The sequence below is a fragment of the Neocloeon triangulifer genome, unplaced genomic scaffold (genome assembly GCF_031216515.1).
Source record: "Neocloeon triangulifer isolate White Clay Creek 2 clone unplaced genomic scaffold, ASM3121651v1 ptg000013l, whole genome shotgun sequence".
NCBI lineage: Eukaryota > Metazoa > Arthropoda > Insecta > Ephemeroptera > Baetidae > Neocloeon > Neocloeon triangulifer.
In genome coordinates, this window is record NW_026775555.1 from 478,356 (window position 1) to 500,206 (window position 21,851).

A 21,851-nucleotide genomic window follows, 5' to 3' on the forward strand; every position below is an offset into this window, starting at 1 on the left:
GGAAATAAGAAATTTTTAAATAAACAAAAAGTCCTTTTGCCTGTTGAGAAATAGGCACATAGTCTTCATTAGGATGAGCATCCACTGCTTGAGTGGTACACCAAACGGAGGACCTATAGGACAAGTCGGGCCCAACTCTTGTGATAGGTAGCTCAACCGTTCCTATTTTTCAAATAAAAATAATTTAATACGTGTGAAACAAGAAGTCTCTAAATTTAACCAGAGTTTTCCTTGAAGTTGAATTCTTCTTGAGAGAAGTAAATCAAGCTAACGTCATTGTAGCCACTGATGATGACTTTTAATTTCGTTATCGCTCCCAATGCTGAATTGGCGCTTGGTTCAGACAAGAAGACGTAGAAATCTTCAGCGTTTTCATACAGGGCGTCATCAATGATCTAAAAATTTAATAAAAGATTTTTATTAAATGAGTAAATTAGTCCTAGATTTACGTCAATTTCACAAGTAGCCCTGGGGACGCCTTTTGCGAAGAAAACAGCGGAGCCGGGCGATTTGGTGCGACTGATAAAATCCGGGTTCATGCTTGTGTCAGCGTCTCCCTTAGCACCGCCAGACTTTGTCCAGCAAATCACAGAACTTGGGACATTTAGGTCACCTAATAAATTTAATATCACCTTAATTATTTTCTTTCATTTAATAATTATAAAATACCGCTTCTAAAAACTTCAATTTTCAGTGGCCCCTTGTTTTCCTCAACAGCAATCAATCTGCTCCTAAACGTAATCTGTGGCCGATCTTCTTCATCGTAAATTGAAATTTGAGTTCTGTGTAAAGGGCCTGAATTTTTATAAAATTTATTTTTAATTTTTTTTATTTTATTTTATGAATAGCAACGTAAAAATTACCAAGCAACGTTTTTGAAGGATTAAATATTTCCATGATCACTTCTTTTTTACCCTGGTAAGCTCTGTTGTCCTTGATTTGCAGCACGCAATATTCCTCCCTGTCAAAATGATCAAACTGCACCATCGAGTGTTTCAGTTGAACGTCATCCTTAAAGGCGCTGCCAATCGCGTTGTCCACAATGGTGCACTCTACAGAAGTGCTGTCTTTGATGAATCCACCGTTTTTCACAATCTAAATTGTTACAAATTGCATTTTATGCCCTAATTTTTTTTTCTTTTTTACTTTTATGAAGAGCTCTGCACTACTTTCAGAAATATTGTAATTGGGTTGATCGAAGTTAACCCAAGCCCACTGGATGCGGAATATATTTCCTGTTAGGCTCTTGGTGCTCACGTCGGTGATATCAAAGGTAAACTCATCCCTAGTTTGAAAATAGTCCACATTGCTGTCTAGTTGATAATAAATTCTCCCTGCATTTATATCGTCTACAATTGTAATTTTTGCATTAAAAATAGATAAAAAAAAAAAATATTAGCAAATTACCTTGAGTGAAAACAGAGGTAGGTGTTTCAGGAAATGTGGCAGTGGTGTAAAGAAGACCAAAGTTTGGTGGAGTTGTCACTGTGTACGTGAGCTTTTTGGCAGGGGTGTCGTTTGAGACGGCGTCCAAGTGCCTAATTGACAAGTATCCACTAACTTTGTCATCGACGCGCTCAAGGAAATCCAATCCGGAGTTTACAAGCAAAATAGGACCACCACCCTCCAGGACTTCAATTGGCAAAGTCTGGGTAGAAGAATAAATTTAAATAACAAATTAATTTATGAAATATTATTTTGTACGATTGGCACGGTTAAAGTTGCTTTAGTCACTTCGTCGATATAAGCGATCCGTTGACCCTTTTTGATCAAAACCAGCTGAATCTTGTCCTTGGAATTTTTCTTCTCAATTTGGTTGAAATAAAAAACGCGACCTTCCAACACGTCCAGCATTGAGAAGTGCTTGAAATATAAAAAATACATATAATACAAATTTCTTTCTTTTGAAAAACAAAACTTTAAAATAAAAGATTATAATAACATATTATCAATATAATCTGTTACTCAAAAAGTACGCAATTTTTTTCGACGCGTTTTTTTGTTCAAATCAAAAATTATTCTGCAGAAGTATCATCCAGATTGCGATTTTTTACATGAAACCTTAGGTATTTTTTGCAAATTCTAGCGCAATCCGGACTGGATTAGTAAAATTAAATTTTATGTGTAACTTTTCCGTAAGTAATTTCTTACTTTTTCTTCGACAAATCCGTCAGAGCGTTGTATTTCAACTCTGCCATGCTCTGGAGTTTGAGAGACATCAAATGAGAGATCGGCAAAAGTTGCAGAGTCGTCCATCACAAGCAGCTCAAATTGCGTAATTTTGACACGCGCTCCTTGGTTAACTTTCAAACTCCGTACGTCCAAAAGTTTGGGAATGCCACTAGCCTGCTCTTTGCTGCCTTTGACTTGTATGCTCATTTTTGCAGGCACCTTAATGAAAAAATAATTAATTTGTACAGTAACAAAAATTAAAAATAGTCTACAAAATTTCTGCCATCCGTAACTTCAAAATCAAAGTTTTCGACTTTGATGTCGTTTTTCCCACTATGATGAAATTTTAGCTTTCCTGCTTCAAGATCACTTTGCGACCACTGTTGCGACCGACCCGATCCATTTACTTCAAACCATCCGCTAATTGGCTCATCAAGAATCTGTAGAGAAAGTTGTTTAATACAATTAACTAATAATATTTTAGCTTAGAAAACTTTACTTTGAATCTCAACTCTTTGGGTTCCGAGTCCAAATCAAAAGCTGACAGTTGGCTGATATTTACTTTGGTTGTCAAACCGAAAGGTACCTCTAGACCTGTATTTGCGTCCAGCCACGGCGCGGCAAAGTTTTCAATTACTTTTATGTAAAATATGCGATTCCCTTTGAACATATTAGCCCGTTCCACTCTAACTTTGACAATGAATACTTTTGTGTCGAATCCAGTTTCATGCTTAAACCTGTCATTTTGTAAAGAAATTAAAAAATGCATGAACAAATTATTTACTTTTTATGCCAGTATATATTTTTACCTGACCAAGCCCTTCTGAATTTCGGCAAAGGAGAAATGGTCACCCTGGCGCATGTTTTTCCATTTGCCGTTTTCTTTAATCTGCAGAAAAATTCCTGGTTTCAAATTATCCAGCAGTATAAAGTGCGTGTTTTTCTCTTCGTTAAACCATAGCATCTCCTTTGAAAAAGCCTTGAAGCCTCCTTCGTCGATTGATAATTCCAAAATCTGTGACCCGGCGCTTTCAACCGGCTTTTGCATCGTTAGATTGAAAGCTAATGACGATTGGCTCACAAAATCACCATCTGTTACCTTTGCATTAAAAGTTTATTTCAAATGAGATATTTTGTGATAAAATTTAACTAACGCTGAAAACAGCAGAGTCATGAGTTTTCCCACTAGACCTGTCTGGCAAAGGTTTGTAAAAGAGCAGCTCCTCAATAACGTCCAAGTAGCTGAATGAGTCACCGGCAGCAAGTTTTGCTCCATTTCGTAGAGGCCTATCTGATGAAATCCTTCTTTGGATGTTTCCTGGTGAATTTCATTACATTATTAACAAAATCAGTCAGACCTCCAGGGTTTCCCCCAAAAAATCTAGTACCGTAATAAGGCTCTTGTATGATTGTCAGCACAAGTTGCGAGGGCGGCGTGTCAAAATCGCTCACGTACAGTGAGGAATTCTTTATTATGGTGCCCATGCTTGAGTCGACCTCCATTGTTTCGGCCATAATCAAAGGGATCTCGTCGTTCACCAACTACAATATAATTGACGGAATATTTTTGTGCTTTATTAGCATGCCGCAGAGTAATAAAAATGAAAGAGAAAGAGGAGGATAATTCACCTCAATGTTGATGTTCAGCCGCATGGAAGGAGATCGATTCTTGCCGTCTGTGATGTGGAAAAATAAGACGTCCCGAGGCGGTTCCATATTCATGTGGAATGCCTGGACGTATTTAATCGAGTTGCTTTCAAAAGCGTCAAAAGGGAACTGTCCCGCTGGTGACTGAATTGCTCCCTCTAAATGCAATAAATTAAAAAAAAACATTGCAAATATATCATTGTTTTTTACTATAATTTGATTCCAAATATCCAAAGGTTGGCGGAGTTTCGAGAACAAAAACAAGGCTTTGATTTGGTGAGTCAGAGTCAGAAACGGAAATTAATTTTTGCGGTAGAGTCTCACTTGAACCCTCACAAACTACTATGTCTCCATTTACAGAAACAATGGGAGCCTAAATTAAAAATATTATATATTAATTGAAGTTATTGAATTGTAAAAAAAGTACTTTTTTATAAATTTTTCTTTCTTGTTTTAACTATAAAATTTTATAAAAATGTAATTTTTACTTTCAAAATGTTCCTTACTTGATTATCCTCTGGTGCAATACTGATGGCCAACAGTTGAGGTCTGTACCTAGTGCCCGTGTAGTCACTAATTGTCAACGGAACCCTGTCCGTAACAGCCCTAAGTCCGATTTCCGGAGCCGCCCTGTACTCTAGCCTACCCTGGTTGGCGTCGTCCTGCCTGAAGGTATCACCCTGAGCCAGCTCCTTCTCCCTTCGAGGTCCCATCATGAGCACCAATGCTCCATAGACAGGCGAATCCATCAAAGTATAGGTGACATCCCTTCGGCCTCCACCACTCAGAGCGTAGGAAAAGTAGTCTGAGGTGAGCACCACCCTTTGACCTTCGCTGACTTGCAAGTTGACCACCTCGGGACGGTCAGACATCTTTTTTGACGACACTTCGGCTGAGGACGATGAAGTGAAACGGAGGAAAATTCGATTAATAGCCTCGACCTGACTGTCAGTGGCCATCAACTCAAAAGTGTCCTCTAGAGTTGACCCAAGGCTGGTCTGCTTGTACTGGATGATCGCACCCTGGCCAACGAGCACGTTGGAAAACTCTTCAGCTGAGTAAAGACATGCAAATATTTATTAATTTAAATCAATTATTTATGTTAATTCATTAGAATATAATGTAAATTAAAAAATTTTTAAATTTTTAAAAAATAAAAAACAAACAAAATTGTGGAAATGAAGAGATCGGGCTTTTCCTCGTTGCAGAAAAATTGTTTTTATTCAAAAACAAATGGCTCTACCAGTTTGGGTCACGGTCTGCGACCCTATTTCATGAGCAAAACGCGCTGCTCGCAAGAATTCTTGTATTAGTCAGCGAGCAGCGCGTTTTGCTCATGAAATAGGGTCGCAGACCGTGACCGAAACTGGTAGAGCCATTTGTTTTTGAATAAAAACAATTTTTCTGCAACGAGGAAAAGCCCGATCTCTTCATTTCCATGATCATCTCCTCGAGTGTCAACTTCTTCAAACAAACAAAATTGGTAAAGTTATGCAACGTGGCAAACTTTGGTGAGTTACCTGTTGCCTAAATACCAATCGTCTTAATTTTATCAAGTGTAATGATCTAATAATAACATAAAAAATTAATTTGTGTTGACAAACATATAAAATTTAAAATCAAATACTTAAAATACACAAAACCAAAATAATCTTGAAAGCAATAAATTTGAATTTTTACGCATTTAAAAAAATAAAATAATTAATCATTTTTTTATGGAGTGGTTAATTTTTTTTAAATACAAACACAATTATCCTGAAAGTGGATAAACCTGCCTTGTCCTTGTTTTTCTATTAAAAATAAAACGGCTCTACCAGTTTTGGTCACGGTCAGTGACCCTATTTCATGACCTAGCAAAATTGAAAACTACTTTTAGCAAAAGATTTTAAATGTTAAAAAGTAGTTATTGCAATTTTGCTTCTTTTTTGTATTTTTTTCCCATGAAATAGGGTCACAGGCCGTGACCAAAACTGGTTTATTTGATTGTTTTTTGCTAATTTTTTCAATGCGGCCGGTGCACTCATCTTCAAATGAAAGTGCCTGTGCTTTCGCAAGTTTTTTGCTAAGCCATTTTATTGCCTTCATTCAACACCATCCCTTCCCTCCACTTACATGGATTTTTAGATTTCTTTAAATGTGACTAGATAAAAATTTATTGCATACATCTCAAATTTGCTTTTACAACAAATCATGAAATAACAAAAAATATCAAAATATTTATTTCATTAATAACAAGTGATTGAGTATTGATTTGAATGTAAGATGTCGCGTAATTTCAATGCATTTGAATGGAAAATAAATAAGTAAAGCCCGTTTTCCTTACTTCTATAATCATCTCTTCAACTTCTACGATCAAACAAAATAATCAAAATTTAATATATAAAATTTTTTTTTTTTTAGCAAAAATAATTAGTTTGGCATGTTTTAAAATAATAGTTAATCACTTTTCTAACGATTTTCTCATTTTCAAAGAAGAGCCGATGGCAGATTAGTCTTGCATGCGCAAAAAGTCATGTTAGTATCACCAGAAAAAAAATGGGAACAAACCTCCGGTAAGGGGCGCGGCGGAGCCGTCTGGGTGTAGAAGGGTCAGGAAACCTTGCGCCGGCTCCTCGATAACCATAAATTGAATGTGGGCATCGCCGAATCCCTCAACCTCGAAGTACTTGCGTGATATATTAATGGTCGGCGTGTCCTGCAAAAACACACACACACACCATGCATAGCAATCAGAGCGTTAAATTATCGATATTTCCCTTGCGTATGCACGATCGTAAATCTGAATATTAAGCCAAAGGCACATCAACCCCCTGCTTTTTGCAGCCCACTGAATCAACACAAAATTTTCCAAGCTGGGAGGCAAGGCAGGAGGCCTAAATCTAGCCGCCAAGGGAAATTTACTTAAAGTTGGACAGCTTCTTTTGATGTAACTCATCCTTTGGTAAACCAGTCTAAAAAAGTGGACTTATCTTTGAAAAGTGTTAGGCCCAATTAATTTTGAGAAAAGCACGTTCAAAGCACACACCCCAAAAACCGCACGTGCTGCGCTGGTCACTCTACAATGGGAATTTCTTTAAAACGCAAATTCTCAGGAGTACGGCTCTTAAACTTAAGTTAAACAAAATTTGCGATTGAAGGATAAGTAAAAAATCTGGATGAATGGAAATTTTGGTGGCAAAAAAAGTTTACAAACATTAAAGATTTTTTGTGTCGTTTTGCGTTCGTCCAGCTTGAGTTTTAGACTTAAGTTTATCAATGAGAAATTTAACGTTGAATTCTGAAACATTCAGGGTATTGCTTTTTGCTTATATTTTTCTTCTTATTAGTGAAATTAATCTCTGAAATTAGAAATTAACCACATTTAGACGTTTAGAGAAAAATTTGATTTACTTTTAAAATTTTGGAAATCAGATTAGTTTTCTTACACATTGTCAGTTAGAAAATACCATCTTAAAATTAGTTGAAGTGCAATTAAATTTCGACAGGAAGGCGCTTGTCTTTAGATATTTCAACTTCAAAGTAAAATAAATCAATGTTCCCATATACTACACTTATCAAAAATTTACAATACGTTTTAAGCAAATGTTTTTTTTTCTAAACAATGTAAAAATTATGTTTATTGTGTTTTATATAATAACATTGTAAAAAATTGCAAAGGTTCAAGGCCAAGCATCGTTTTAGTAACGTTTGAAGATGAAGAGCTAAACAAGTAAAACGAACACAATAAAAAGTCTCAACCGCAAGTTTCTCCTGTCTGTAAATTAAATTAGCGTCAGCTTTTTGAACAAATGCGCGACAAGTTAGCAGCCACTTTTTCTTCTTTGGCGCGAATCCCACGACGGCGTTTTTGTCACGAAAGCATTCAAAATGAAATTCCCGCGGGATAAGCCGCGGCATGTTTGGCACGGAGCCACATACCGCCAAATAATCCCCAGCCTAATTAATTTGAGATAAAACCACCTCGGCGTATTCGGATTGAGACTCACCACTGAAGCGGTGATTGTGGGATTGGTGATCTTGAACCGCGGCCCTGGATGGTCAAGGTGCTGGTCGAGCGGCAGCAGGACGATTGAAAACTGCAGGGGATACGACTGGTTGAGCGCTGGGGATGTTTTCATCAGGGAAAAAGTGACGGTCCTTTTTTCGGGCACCAGATGCGCGGCTGGCGGGACGTACACAAGGTCCTTCTGACGGATTTCTTCTTGGCTGAATTCTGAAACCTTTATAATTCTTGTTCACGACAAATTATTACAATACTAGAATAAGTCGTTGTAAGCTAGACTTGTTCAGAAAATATGAAAATTAATGTTGTAGTATATCTATCAAAATCCAATAAATTGTAGGCTTAATTTAAAATATAAAGAAAGGAACAACTCCCTCGTTACTCAAGTAAATTTTTATATCCAGAAATAAAAAAAGGAGGCTTGGTAATGCAAACTTAGAAACCAACTTTGCAATATTATTTTTTTGAAATTTTGATGAAATGATTTTAAATGGAAAGAATCAATCTTAGTATACTTTAAAAATATTTTTGATTTATTTTGATGAAGTAAAAATCAAGTTTGTACGTAGCAATTTTTTGTTATTATTGGCCACAAAAATTAGAAAAATTTACTGTCATGGTTACTGTCATTTTTTAGAAGAAGTTCTTCCTTAAATTCAAAATTTCTTTCTTTAGAATATATCATTTACCCTTCTAAATTTCAAAGTTAAACTTTATTGAAAGCTAATAGTCGAGATGGATTTTATGAAAAATTGCAAGAAATTTATGTTCGATTTTTTTTAAATCTATATTTCTTTGTGTGTTGGCTTACAATTGCATTTGGTTTGCTCCTGAGGCTGAAGTGTCCAGAGTCATCCACCTCGAGTGGTCCCAAAATTGCGTATTCGTCTCTTGACGGGTCCGGACCCTCTGGTGGAAAGTGTCTCTCCGTGATGGTTACGTACTGGTCGGCGGTAGCCTGCAAAAATAAATTCAAATAACGCATGATGATTATTTATTATTGTAACGCGCTTTTAGCAACAGGGCAGCGCACTAACTCATAAATCTCGTTGAACTTCGAATAAATTAACTCAAGACGCAAAGCAGAACCCGCCTAATAGTATGAAAAGTGATCTCTTACTTAAAAATTTACACTTACGAGTTGATAATTCTTTGCGAAAAATACTCACGTCAGCGTTTAGTAAGGCAAAAATGATTTATCGCGATTTTACCGTGCATGCGTACTTGCAGGGGGCTTTTGTTATTGCTGGTCTCGGACATAAAAGAGAAAAAAAGATAATGATTTGCGGACGGGGCCGACCGCAAGTTATTAAAATCACTGGCGCCGGTCTGGGTCAGCACTGCATGTTTGGTATACAAATCAGGGTGGTCTATTGGCCGGCATCACTCTTTTTCTGAATTATTAATAGCGAAACTTCTCATTACGGTAACAAATTTGGCACACAGCCTTTTCTCTGTCTCACAATTAGCCCTGGGCTGAAATAGGAGCTTCATAAAAATGGCTGGATTTTTGTTTTCTGCAAATAAGGAATGCTGGCCCATTTTTTCCCCCAATACAAGGAGCCGATGTGGCGTCACTCGAGATGGAGCCATTGTGATAAGCAACTGTATTTGCATCAATTTTACGGAGAAATTCTTAGCCAATCAGACTAGGCTGGACTAGGAGAGAGATCTCAATCTACAATGTATCCTCCTCAAAAGGTTAGTTTATATTTGTTTCTTAATAAAACTGAGGAATTTCTCCTTTTCGTGTCAAAAAGCAGTGGCTTCTTTTATTTGTTGTTTTATTATCTCAGATAATTAAATTTAGAAGAAGTCGTTAACCGAATGTTGGCGATGAAGAAATTTGGTCTTTCAATATCCACCTACTCTACCATATTTTTTGCCCAATGCTTTTATTTCTCTTTGCAATTTAATATCAAATTTCCACTCAATATCAAATGGCAGCCGTGTGCGTGTTTGTACTTACAGTCAGCTTGTAAGGTCCATCAGGTAGTTCATCTGGAACAGAGAAATGAAAAATTGTCATCGAGTGGTCAATCAATGTCCTGAATTAATTTTTCTTATAAAATTGTGGTGCCAAAAATATTTGAGAATTTTATAAAGAATAAAAATATAAATTGGAACTCTTTAAATAAGAAAATATTAATGTTCATCTTGTTCGTCAGGAAACGCTTGAATTACAGATTCCACTTTCCACTATCTAGATCGAGACACAAAACAGCAGGAGCAAATACAGGAAAATGATAATTGTACTGCATTGTTTGTATTTGTTTGAAGAAGTTGACACTTGAGGAAATGATCCCATACGAAGATATTGGGCTTTTCCTTGTTGCAGAGATTGTTTTTATAGAAAAACAATAAGTTTGTACTTTGTCATTGTTCAACTGCTTAATTATTATTATTACATTAGTAATTATGTTGAAACTTTTGAGATCAAAAAGATCCCATCCGCCGCAGTGATACTAATTAAATGTTACTGAACACTGAACTATTCCCACGATATGAATTTGCAATAAGGTTAACTTGTCAAAAGCGATAAAATCATGCATTATTAAGCAGCAAACAAGAGAGTTCGGCAAACAAAATTTTGCTGTTTGCCAGTTTCAAATACCAATCAAGCTCGTTATTATTCTAGTATTTTGGAGCTGTTAATGGACGTATATGTCCCGCAGGGGACACGAGATGAATATTTAAAACCTCAATCAGAAACCGAAAATTGCTCAGATTAGTTGACTAGGGGCACTCTCGACGCTTATGGACCATAACTTTTTTTTTAATGAATTATGAAAAGATCACTCAACGCATCTATCACGATCACGGCCAAACGATGGCTGCGATAAAAATCCTCCTCTACATTAGGAGATCATTAGGGATTTATTTAGGCGACCATTAAATCTAATTATCATACTGGTGTGCACCCTCGAGTCTAAAATTTTCTCTCTGTTTTCGCTCCACGCGCCGCGGCGCCGACAATCGAGAGAAATAAAGCAGCAAAGACGAGAAATTTTCGAGACGCGCAGAGGCCCTTGGGGCTTGAAGGGAAGGCTGGTGTGAAGCTTTCGGATATTTTCAGAGCTTTGTCTTCTACATAAAAATATTCATCAACCAATCTATTTCAAAGTGAAAATTACATGTTTCGATAAGCCGCCGAGAAATTATTACCAATAACCAACATGTATTCAACACAGCCTCTGTGCATGACTACCTAATCAATATTACATCGGCTTCGATTGATCAGGCGATCATCTCAAATAAATAAGCATCTCGGGCGTGTGTGAAAAATGGGACGCACTGGGCAAATTAAACTGTAATTTATTCCAAAGAGAGCAGCGAGTCGCTCGCTCCTTTTGTGGTTATAGTTGATAAATTATAGTAGTAGTGCGGCTTTAGGACAAGTTTTTTTCTCTGATTTCGTCGTAGGGAGGTGATAGGCTGCTCGTTAATATAAATTTAAAGCGCTAATAATTGGAAATTAGCATTTTAAGTTGCAAGAGAATTTCTCTGGCATGTGAGTGACGGGGCGGTTGTGGTGTTCGAGTGGAAAATTGGCTGCCCCATGGTGGGAGAGGACGGCGCTGTACTAGTCCCAGCTGGATAGAATTGTAAAGAATTACTTTTTGCTCCAACATTTAACTCATTTTCAAGTCAATTTAAAGTAAAAAGGGCATCGCTTAAATTATTCTGCCAGTGTAAAAAATGCAATTTATTTAATGCATTTATTTATAAGTCTATTTTATTTTTCCATTCATAGTCGTTCAAAAGTTAGTCAATAAATAAAAAATATTGATTTAAAAAATGTTCAAAACAAAATGCAAAAAATCCCAAATGAAATTTAAAGTAAACCAATTTTTAAGTACTCATAAAAATATTTCAACTGTTAAAGCAAAACAATTGCTAGTAGTATTTCCCTTTGCTTTGTTAAATAAAATATTGTACATACATATTAATGCATCAATGTAGACAAATAAACTAAATTAATTAGTGGTAAATTATTTTAAACGAATTAATTAAAAGAACACAAGACTGTTATTTTTGTTAGTCTGCTCTACGCATTCCTTCGCATTGAGATTCACGCAAGTATACAATATATCATTCCTCGCTGATCACAAAAGTGCGAATTCCCACTGCGCGAGCTTTGATACTCAAGATAAAAAGCGGCGCCTCACTCAAATCTGCACTCCCTGTGAGCGGTTTTGGGATTCGCTCTCTCCGAGATTAGTCGCAGTGGAGGTGCTGATGGTGATTTCAGCTAATACGGCGTGAAATTTAGTGTGACAAGTTGCCGGCGAGACATTTGCATATGTTCATCATTCAGCGGGCTCGGCGTTATGGCCCGTGGAAGCCACGCAATGACAAACACACAAACACTTCATTTTTGGCAGCGGCCGCGACGCAGAGCCGCTGCTGCGAAAATTTAATGAATCTAACTGTGCGGGGCGAGAGTTGAATTCCCAAAACACACGATTGCTAGAGGAAGCATCATTTCTACGACTGTGTTTGGTCGCAGCGGCTCTCGAGCTCAGGACACCAGTGGAATGCCACAAGACACAAGAGCAAATAACCACTGCCTGCTCACGATTTAAATAGTGCTTTACAATTTACAAATTACGCGAACTCAGCGAATCAACACTTTATAAAGATAGTTTTTAAATATTTTATATATTTATATTTTTATATTTTTTTTTACGTGGAAATTATTTATTTGTTCCGGTGCTAACAATAGCAAATCATTTATTTTGTATGTCTCGATTTGTATAAACAACGCCTGTTCCGATTTGTGCTAAGCCACAGTATTGTTGTCTTGTAAGATTGCAGAAACATTTTGTGTTCGTGCATAAATTTATTTGGAAACTTTAATGAATATTAAACAAATTTATAAACTAATATTCAAATCTTTCCTTTGACCCATTTTCAAATGAGTGAGTTTTGTGTTCTTGCAATAATACAATAAAAAGAAGGAATAATAATAAAAATAAAACTGACGTACAGTTCAAAAAATAAGTTGAACACCATTATGTATGTGGTGATCCTATTTTATGCAAATATATTCTCATGCGTCAATTATCATTATATTATGGCCATTGATAACTTGAGCGTCCGAATATTTATAAACATTTTAATTGAGTGCTGATAATATTCGCGAGCGTCTTTTCCGCATTTTTCTCAACCGAAATGAACAACCTATCTACGCAAAGCACCTACACAAATAATTATAATTCATATTATACATTTTTCAAGAAGAAATTATCACTGGATTATTTCCTTCTCCTCAATCTCAAACAGTAACAAATTTGCGGTGAATTTTCGTTTTCGCATTCCAGTTGCGTTTGCAAAATTCAATCTAGGCGTATTTTATGTCGGGTCCCAAGTCTCAAATGAAATTATTCCTTCGCCACGCAAAACGGGTGCGCCCAGAGTTATGCTAATTCGGCTACCAAGCTGAGTAATTTGAGGTCCTCACTTTGCCTACAAATAAAAAGAGGCAAGACAGTGTTAAATCCCTTAAATCCTCTCATTACCATCACAATTTACCCAAATTTATTGCAAGACCTGTTTAAAGCGGCGCGTGTGTCCCTCCAACATACATACATATAAAAAAACTTAAGAGCAAGGAAAAAATAGCTGGTGTGAAATTGTCACCGCTTAAGTTTTCTCTGTGTTTTTGGACGCAAGGAAGAGAGACAGAGGTCTTCATTCACCTTAACGAGAATAAATATAAATACAAAAAGATTCGGAGTGGAAAAATCTCACAGCTCGGATCGGCTTTTTTTAGCGCTGAACACAAGTCGATCCGTATCTTGATCGTATTCAAATATTCACTCGGCCGCCGGGATATGAGAATTAATTCTCTCCTTGCAAAGCCGGTGTTCCCTTCAGCCAGCGAATAAATTACGACCGTGAATTTCCACTTTCTGTCGGCACTAATTTGCGATCAGAATCAGAGATCTAATGCCATTTTTGGAGAGTGACGCGGATTAGCGAAGATTCAATTTTCCGATCTAATTAAATTTATTTATTTATTCATGGGCGTTTTTAGCTAATAGAAAAGAGGTGGATTGATTTTTTTAGTATTTTGTCAGCAGTTTAGTTTTAACTGTTTATCAATCGGTCGCTCGCTGACAAAGCTATTAGTGTAAATTAAGCACGAAACATCCCACTCGTCTTCACTAATAGGGTGGAAGAAATTTTTGTCGGAAGCAAAATGTGCAAATCTCGGCCGTGAATCTGTGTGTGAATTTTTCAATTATTTGTGAATTAGAGTGGACTCGACGGATGAATAATAACAAAAAAATTCCCCGCGTCTTTTTATTGGTGCGCGGCGGATTAATTCTCTACATTAACGGAAACGGTTGGCACAGTGCCCGCATACGAAAAGAACAAGACATCGAGACATGCATACCCAATAAGTCCTCGCACGTTCACTTGTTTATCCTCTCTCACGTACATGCATATCTATGACGGTGAAAATTTGCTACGCATTATCATGCTCATAAATATTCGTTCGAGTGATTCGTCGTCTCTTTCTTTATTATGGAAAAAATTAATGAAAAACTGCTCAAATCGGTAAAAGCGACATACAATCCGACGATAAAAGCCTCTATGCGGTTGAGTCGTCAATATGCGTAATAAAATAGAGAGGCGCACAACAATTAACTTTGATGAATGGCCAGTGATATTTTATTTTCAGTTAGCTCGTGAATAAAAATTCATATTGGCAGGATAAAGAGATGGAAATAATGGTTGGCACAACAAAGAATCTTTGATTTATCGTTAAATAAAGATTATAACCAATTTCATTGAAAATGAAAATCTGTAATTTTGTAATATTCTGGCTTATAAATTTCTTGTTTAAAAAATTGAGTTGAATAGATCGTTGATGTGAATTTTCCCAATTTATTTGAGAGTAAAAATCTCAATAAATCTTTTAAAAATCAGGTTTGAGGCAAAAAAATATTTCACTTCAGATTGATTCGGTACAATTTTCCGCCATTAACATTCATTTTTAGAAATCATTTCTGGCTAGGGATCATTAGGTAGATTCTATGAATCCTTAAACTTTAATTTAAAAAAAATGTTTAATGTTTACTTCAAAATTGCCCGATTAAAATGAGTGAAAATTTAAACCCCCGTCTCATTTGCCATATGAAGAATTCATAAGTCATGTAACTTATATTATGTAGCTGTATAAAATATATTGTAGAAATGAGGACAAATAAAAAACAATATTGATAATAATTATATAAGAAAATTTAATATTTACATGAAACAATATCCTTGCATTTATTGAAATTTTCTATTCTCTTAACTCTCAATGATCGCATTAAGAAAATTGAGATATCTCCGCGCTGAAGGAATTCCTCTTAATTTGTCTTCAGACGTTTTGTGTCGACTGCGCTGTTCTTCTTCATCTTACCGCGTAGCCTCTCTCACTCTCTCTTTCCCTAACGTCGTTCTTTCTCAAATGCACGCAAGAGAGGAGCCGAAATTAATTTACGACTGTTGACACAGCCGCTACTTAGCCCAGGAATCTGTTTGTGTTTGCGTATTCCATTTAAATATCGGACGATTCATCACAAGAAGTGAGACGCGTCACTTAGGAAAACAAGGAACGAGGGAAACCAACTGCGACATTGATCAAGTTGCAGGCAATTAGAACGTCGTTAATTAAACAACCTGTGTTTTGTGTAATGTTTGGACTTAAAAAAAATATTTCGCAACAGATCGAAAATCTCTCTTTAAACGTGTACTAGTTATAGGACTGAGGACAAAGCCCATTTTATCACTTCTTAATTATTGATCTCCAATCAAAGTTTTGATTAGCCCGTGAAGCATAGACTTGATACACCAAACTTCATTCCTCTTTTCGTTATTTTTTGTGACACTTTTTGTTCACGAAGATGCATAGTTGGGTGTAGAATGTTGAGGATTAATGGTGCGCACTCTACGGCCCGCGATTGATAAATTGCCCTGTTCGCGTGGCCAAAATATTACGCCTCGTTAACTAATTTGTTCCTGCGTGGTGGCATAATAGAATTAAGCACAACAGCCAATGTACTCCATTTTTATTTTGTCACGGGACGCTGCTTTTAGATAATTGAAAGGGCCGAAACCAGCTTGCTTGTATTTTGTAAGTGTAATAAGTGCTACAGCATTTGAAGATAATTTAGTGCGGTTATTAAGTGATTAATCCAAGTCGTCGACAGACTGGCTGCGCCCCCGTTTTTTCTATTTATTCCACTGCTCCAACTGACTGAGACTGACGGTCGTATATTTCATTTGGAGATGTTTTCTCAGCACGCAAAAGTAGTTATTTTCTAGTTTAGACTCGATGCTTTTTCTAAACCGAAAATTGCTCAATCGTGCTAGGAGAGGAGAATGACTCATCGAAGGCCCTTAATTACTTTAGCACCACGTTACTTTTTATTGTTCGACGCGACTACACACATATATTTATTTATTATTTATGTAGAAAATACAACATTTTCTAGTTTCAAAAGCTTAAAATTAATATTTTAAAATTTCATTGCATTAAAAGAACTTTACCTAAAAGATAAAATAGGGTCTTCTGCATTACCATAAAAGGGCACAGGCCGACAAGACTGTCTTGACCTGACCCTTAAAAAATGCCATCAGCAATACTCTCTTTTTATACTTCAGCAACACTACTCTTTAAAGTTTTGCAGCGCTTAACGATTCTCCAAAGAATTGTTGTGCAATTGCAATCGAATCCGATTTTCCGACCAGCTGGACGCTTGAGCAAAAAATAAATTGGAATCCAATCGTGCCAACCGACTTGTAAGTAATTTATTAATTGGATTTTCATGAATTGCGATCGGTTCGATTTAATAGCCAAACTTTTTTCATTTGCCTTTGAAGCCCGTTGAAGTGGAAGTTGGAAGAGATTCATCAAAATTGCGAGTTGCCCTGCGGCATTTAGGCACAAATGTCGAGGACTGACATTAGAGAATAAAAGAGGGCGAAAATATTACCAAAAAATTTTCATATGTTACAGCAACAGGTATAAGAAAGATATATGTCAAGTTACCCCGCGCGACTTCTCTGGAAATTACGCAAACAAATTACGCCGGCGAATATGGCGAGATGGCGAGCGGATAAGGATGAGGGAGTTATTTTTAATTGCGCGCGACTACCTGTGGGTTCATTATAACAGGCAAAAGGAGTTTATTTATTTTGTCTTCAGGCGTCTACAGAGAGACGAAAATCGGTCTGATATGGAAATGAGTTTGTACTTTTATGGAAATCTGCATGCGTTGGCACAAGTGGGTATTAAATGAAACCCGGGGTCTCAATAACACTGGATAGCAGTTGTCATGGCTGCACAAGGGCCGCATCGGAGCCCAGTTTCAATTGTTAATAAAATTTTACTTCTATTCATTTATTTTTCTCCAACAAGTCCGAACAATCAATTGTGCGAAATTGGTTGGTAGAAAAATAGGCACAAAGTGCTAGATTTATTTATTTGTCGCAGGGCAGAACATTTTTAAAACTGCTGTTTAGATTTTAAAAAATATATCTGAAAATATAAAAGTATAACAAAAGTAAAAAATAAAATAAAGGATTCTTTAAGCCTTTCAATCATTATTCATTAATTCAAAAAATCGTTCAACCCAATTACTCCTCGATTGTGGAACGTTTTGTTTGCCTTTTGGCTTTAGTCTTTTAACTCTTTATCAAAACAAAGGCCAGATATATTCCAGTAACTGCTCCAATTAAGATTCTCAAGACGCATGCATCATAAATTTATATAATCTATGTCTCGGCTAACGATCCGCGATAATTAACCATTCCCCGAAGAAAGGAAGAAACTCTCGACGAGAGGGCAAACGAATCAGCGCACCGACAAACGCTTATTTCTCTCTCAGCACACGCGAACTCGGCGGTTTAATTAAGTGTGGACCCTCGAGATTGCAAACACAGAAGAGAGGGAAAAGCCTGAGTGGAGCGCCCTGTTTATTTATTTTTGTTTAATTGTAGGCAGCTTCCATTCGTCGGCGGTCCGGCCCGAATAAATGCGTCCAACGGGTGGTCCAGGTTGATATATCAGGGTCGTCCCATCGCCTCCGAGTGCTAAACACGTAAACACAGAAACAGAGATTGCGTTGGAAAATTTTCTTGGAATTGTTTGCTCGCAAAGGGTCGAGCAGACTGAGAGTGTTGATATTAAAGGGCGTGTGCGCCCAGCAAATAAATAAAAAGAGTAAAAAGAGCAACACACACGTCGAAAGGTTGACTAGCACTTTTTCTTTACAAATTTATTTTGTTCTCTTCTCGCTTGAGAGCGCGCGCTTGTGTGAAAATATAAAAATCCAGAGCTAGCACGACTTGCACACCAACAACAAATGTAATGAATAATTTATTCCCAAAGCCAGGCACCTCTTTATTATTTTTAGGGAAAAGCGTAGAGACATAGTGTTTGTTCTTTATCTCCCTGAAGAGGGTATCTTTTTCAAGGCCCTGCCAGATTTTTTGAAACATGCATAGTGGGTAACCCCAGAGGAGAAAATGGACGTGCCTGAGTGGAAAAACTGTTGAGCAACTTTTTTTTTAAATCGTAAAAATCTAGAATAAATTGAAAATATATTCCTTACTATTTAATACAACTCGAGTTTATAATGCAATATATTTCACGATATTTCAATTGCTTAAATACTATTATGGGTTCTACGCTGAAAGACATAAAAATTTGTGAAAGATGACTTTCCAAAAAAGAAATGAAAAATAAAAATGACAGAAAAATGTTAAAATTTTTTTTCACAAAAAGTTTGAAGAAATAAAATTCTGCAAACGAAAATAGAATAAAATGAAATTCTTTTAAAAAAAAAACCAAAAATCTATATAAGAGTCTCAAACTGGTTTCAGACTTTTTTCTGTCGAAGGCCATTAAACAGTCGAAAAATTCATCAAATGTTTTTAATCCACAATGTTGCCAAAATTAAATTATGAAGCAAAAAAAAAAAAAAAAAATAATTTTTCAACAACTGAAGTATTGAAAGCATAAATAATAATGCATATTATTATTATTGATCTATATTGACGTATGAGGCGTCACCACGATGTAATTACTCATTGCGACGCGCCCCATTTGCAACATAGTACAAAACAAGTAGAAAATAGAGATTAAAAAACAACAAAAATATTAAAATGTATCAATTAGTTGAAAAAACTCTTCTTTGCTATAAAATTTATGTGAATGAACAAATCGCCTCAAACTACTTTCAAAAATCTTGTATCGAGGCTCTAAGCGAATCGAAACAGGCAATTTGTTATACAAAGCAGCTAAACAAGACTAAGGGGTTTTTTTTTTTTTTTTAGGGTCAGGCCAAGACAAAGTCTTGTCGGCCTGTGCCCTTTATTGGTGGTACATAAGGCACCACGCAATTAATTTTTTTTTCTGCTTAGAAATTAACAAAGTCTGAGCAGGAACATACAAATCCCTTTTTGCCCGTGTCTGATAAATATTAAATTTTGTAAAACCTCTTTTCACTTGTTCAAAACAAGGATGAAAATTAATGGTGTGAAGGTTTTGTGTAAGTATTGACTAAATGTTTAACGAATGGCAGAGAAAGAACTTACATAATCTTTTCTATTCGGCACTTCTTTTATAATAATATAAATATTTCTCCAGCGTCCGTCTCGCTTTAATATTTATGAGGACACATGTGCATCAATAACGCACCGCCTCGCCTGATTAATGATCCGCGCACGCACCGATTCGCACACAATACACACAGTTGTACGCAAAAATTAAAAAAAGCGACCGTTTCTGCCATAAACGCAATGGCTTCGCTTGTTTTCCAGGCAGCAATAAAGTTTTTTGTTGTTGTGCCGCCGCCACGCTGATTTTTGGCGCCTGGCCCTGAAATTTTACGGACTATTAATTGTTTGGCTCGTTTGTTGAATTTCATTACATTTTGGATGGCTGGCTGGACGCATGCATGCACGAGGAAACAGCCCAAAAGGGATAAACGAGCCGGCAACAACTTTTGGAATAATATATTTATTATTTCCTTGGCTGACATAACAATTCCAATTTTCAAAGCACGATCTTAATCCAATTTAAAATTTCAAGCGGGGTAGACAAATTCAATAAGTTTAAGTGTTCAAATCTATTCTGCTGTGAACAGACAATAATACATTTAATTGAAATTGTTTATTTCATTTATTTTTATGATTTATTTTATTTGATTTTATATGATTTACAGTGACCTATTCCAAAGATTGTATAACATAATGTTGGTTGATCTATACGGAAAAGATTCAGTTAATATTAACTGAATCTGAATCTTCAATATCTAAATTCAAGTTCAAATTTTTGTTTACTAAAATTTGAAAATAATATGTACAACTTTTTATTTTTAATTAATAACGCATTATTAAGAAGACCATAGTAAATAATATTATTATGTGTACCAAAAATATTACGATCTAATAAACTGATGAGAGATCTGGAGAGGCGTCGCGAGAAACTTGGCCAATTAGACGAGGAATATCAAGGTGGCATCAATGGGCTTGGCAGTGCCATAAAAGCTGCCCATGATACTGTCGCCCCACCGGATGGCTCTGCAAGGGCGACTGAGAGGGTCTGTGCGGCGGCAGGGACACTAGCCTCGTTTCTAACCCTTGCACCCATCCCAGCGGAAGCGAAAAAAGGTGATATTTTTGCAATTAATTCACCTGACATGTTGGATGCTGCTGATGAGGCCCTTATTTCTCAGAGCAAAAAAGGAGGAAGTGTGAAGGCCTTTATCAAGAAATTGACTGACCTGACCCAGGAGGCTAATGACATTTCTATGAGAACTGAGGAGAAGGAGAGAATTGTGGCAGAAGGACGGACGAAGGACAAGCAAGTTAGCTTGTCAAAGAGTTTGTCTGGTGGGGGTGGCAAGTCCCAACCACCCTCGCCCAATGCGGAGCACTCTCAGGAGCCCCCTCAGACAAACCTCTTGCCAGAGGTAAATTCTGAAGTCCTCTGTGAGGCAAACTCCTCAAACTTTATTTTGCACGCCCCCGCCGAGTTTGTTACGTCAACCCTTGTTGAGGCGCAAAGCGAGATGATCGTGAGCCAGAAGGATGATCCAGATGGAGAGACCAGGAAGGATGAGCACCATAAGGGATGCATTGCCGGTGGGGGTAGCCCATACCAGCTGCCCCCACCTGATCTCAGGAGTGACCATAAACCCCCTCGGCAAGCTCCCTCCCCAGGGGTAGGTTTTGATGAAAAATTAACACCTGAAAGCTCAAACCTGCTCTCGCCTGAGATTCCTGATGTGCTGACCATTCAACAACAAGTGACTGTTCAACAACAAATGATTGACGAGGTGAGGGAGATGAGACGCAGCCTGGATAAGTTTATGGCGCAGAAGGACCCGCAGTCAAACCCGTCAAAGTCGTCACCAGCTGGAGTCACTAGGAGGCGACAAAAAAACCAACTCAGCCAAGGAAGGGAAAAGTGGCGCTAGAGAAAAAAGAGCAGAAGAAGAATGAAAAGAAGAAAAAAGAAGGACTTTCACCTCAGAGGCAATTTAGTGTTATGTTGTTAAACGTTAGAGGTATTAGAACCGCGTTAAAATTTACACTTGTTGAAAACTATGTCCAAAGCCTTAAAGTTAAGCCGCAATTTATTGCAATAACAGAACATTGGTTAAATGTACATGAGATAGGAACACTGAGGATTAGTGGGTATTTACAGTTAGCTTCCTTTGCGCGAGCAACCCAAGAGCGTGGTGGAGTTGTGTTATTTGTTGCTAGTGAATTGCAATATGAGTCTGTTAAAAAGATAACCTTTGCAAATATAGAACTAAAATTTGAGGCTGCTGGTGTTGAGATTCGAATGGCAGGAGAAGTTTTGAAAATAATTCTCTTGTATAGACCTAGCAATCCACAGAGCAACTTAGAAATTAGTAAGTTCTTTGAAAGACTAGAAGATGTTTTGGAAGAAACCGTTTCACTTGGGGGCCATATGCTATTAATGGGAGATTTCAATGTAGATTTAATGAAAATTGAT

General features: G+C 36.9%; 1 protein-coding gene across 4 annotated transcripts in view; it reads right to left on the minus strand.

Moving 5' to 3' along the window:
* The window catches only part of LOC132198574 (extracellular matrix organizing protein FRAS1-like), a 63,347-nt gene that overhangs the window by 3,477 nt on the left and 38,019 nt on the right, over positions 1 to 21,851 (minus strand). For all 4 annotated transcript variants that reach the window (XM_059622676.1, XM_059622677.1, XM_059622679.1 and 1 more), the window contains exons 3-23: positions 9,792 to 9,823; positions 8,634 to 8,780; positions 7,806 to 8,039; positions 6,367 to 6,514; positions 4,326 to 4,873; positions 4,030 to 4,192; positions 3,802 to 3,977; positions 3,561 to 3,714; positions 3,327 to 3,490; positions 2,982 to 3,271; positions 2,672 to 2,909; positions 2,445 to 2,612; positions 2,152 to 2,391; positions 1,705 to 1,863; positions 1,408 to 1,648; positions 1,147 to 1,349; positions 864 to 1,095; positions 670 to 795; positions 450 to 613; positions 221 to 395; positions 41 to 162 (exon numbers count right to left, since the gene is read on the minus strand). In XM_059622676.1, coding sequence (XP_059478659.1) covers positions 41 to 162; positions 221 to 395; positions 450 to 613; positions 670 to 795; positions 864 to 1,095; positions 1,147 to 1,349; positions 1,408 to 1,648; positions 1,705 to 1,863; positions 2,152 to 2,391; positions 2,445 to 2,612; positions 2,672 to 2,909; positions 2,982 to 3,271; positions 3,327 to 3,490; positions 3,561 to 3,714; positions 3,802 to 3,977; positions 4,030 to 4,192; positions 4,326 to 4,873; positions 6,367 to 6,514; positions 7,806 to 8,039; positions 8,634 to 8,780; positions 9,792 to 9,823 — 4,124 coding nt within the window. The remainder of the gene's footprint in view (positions 1 to 40; positions 163 to 220; positions 396 to 449; positions 614 to 669; positions 796 to 863; positions 1,096 to 1,146; positions 1,350 to 1,407; positions 1,649 to 1,704; positions 1,864 to 2,151; positions 2,392 to 2,444; positions 2,613 to 2,671; positions 2,910 to 2,981; positions 3,272 to 3,326; positions 3,491 to 3,560; positions 3,715 to 3,801; positions 3,978 to 4,029; positions 4,193 to 4,325; positions 4,874 to 6,366; positions 6,515 to 7,805; positions 8,040 to 8,633; positions 8,781 to 9,791; positions 9,824 to 21,851) is intronic.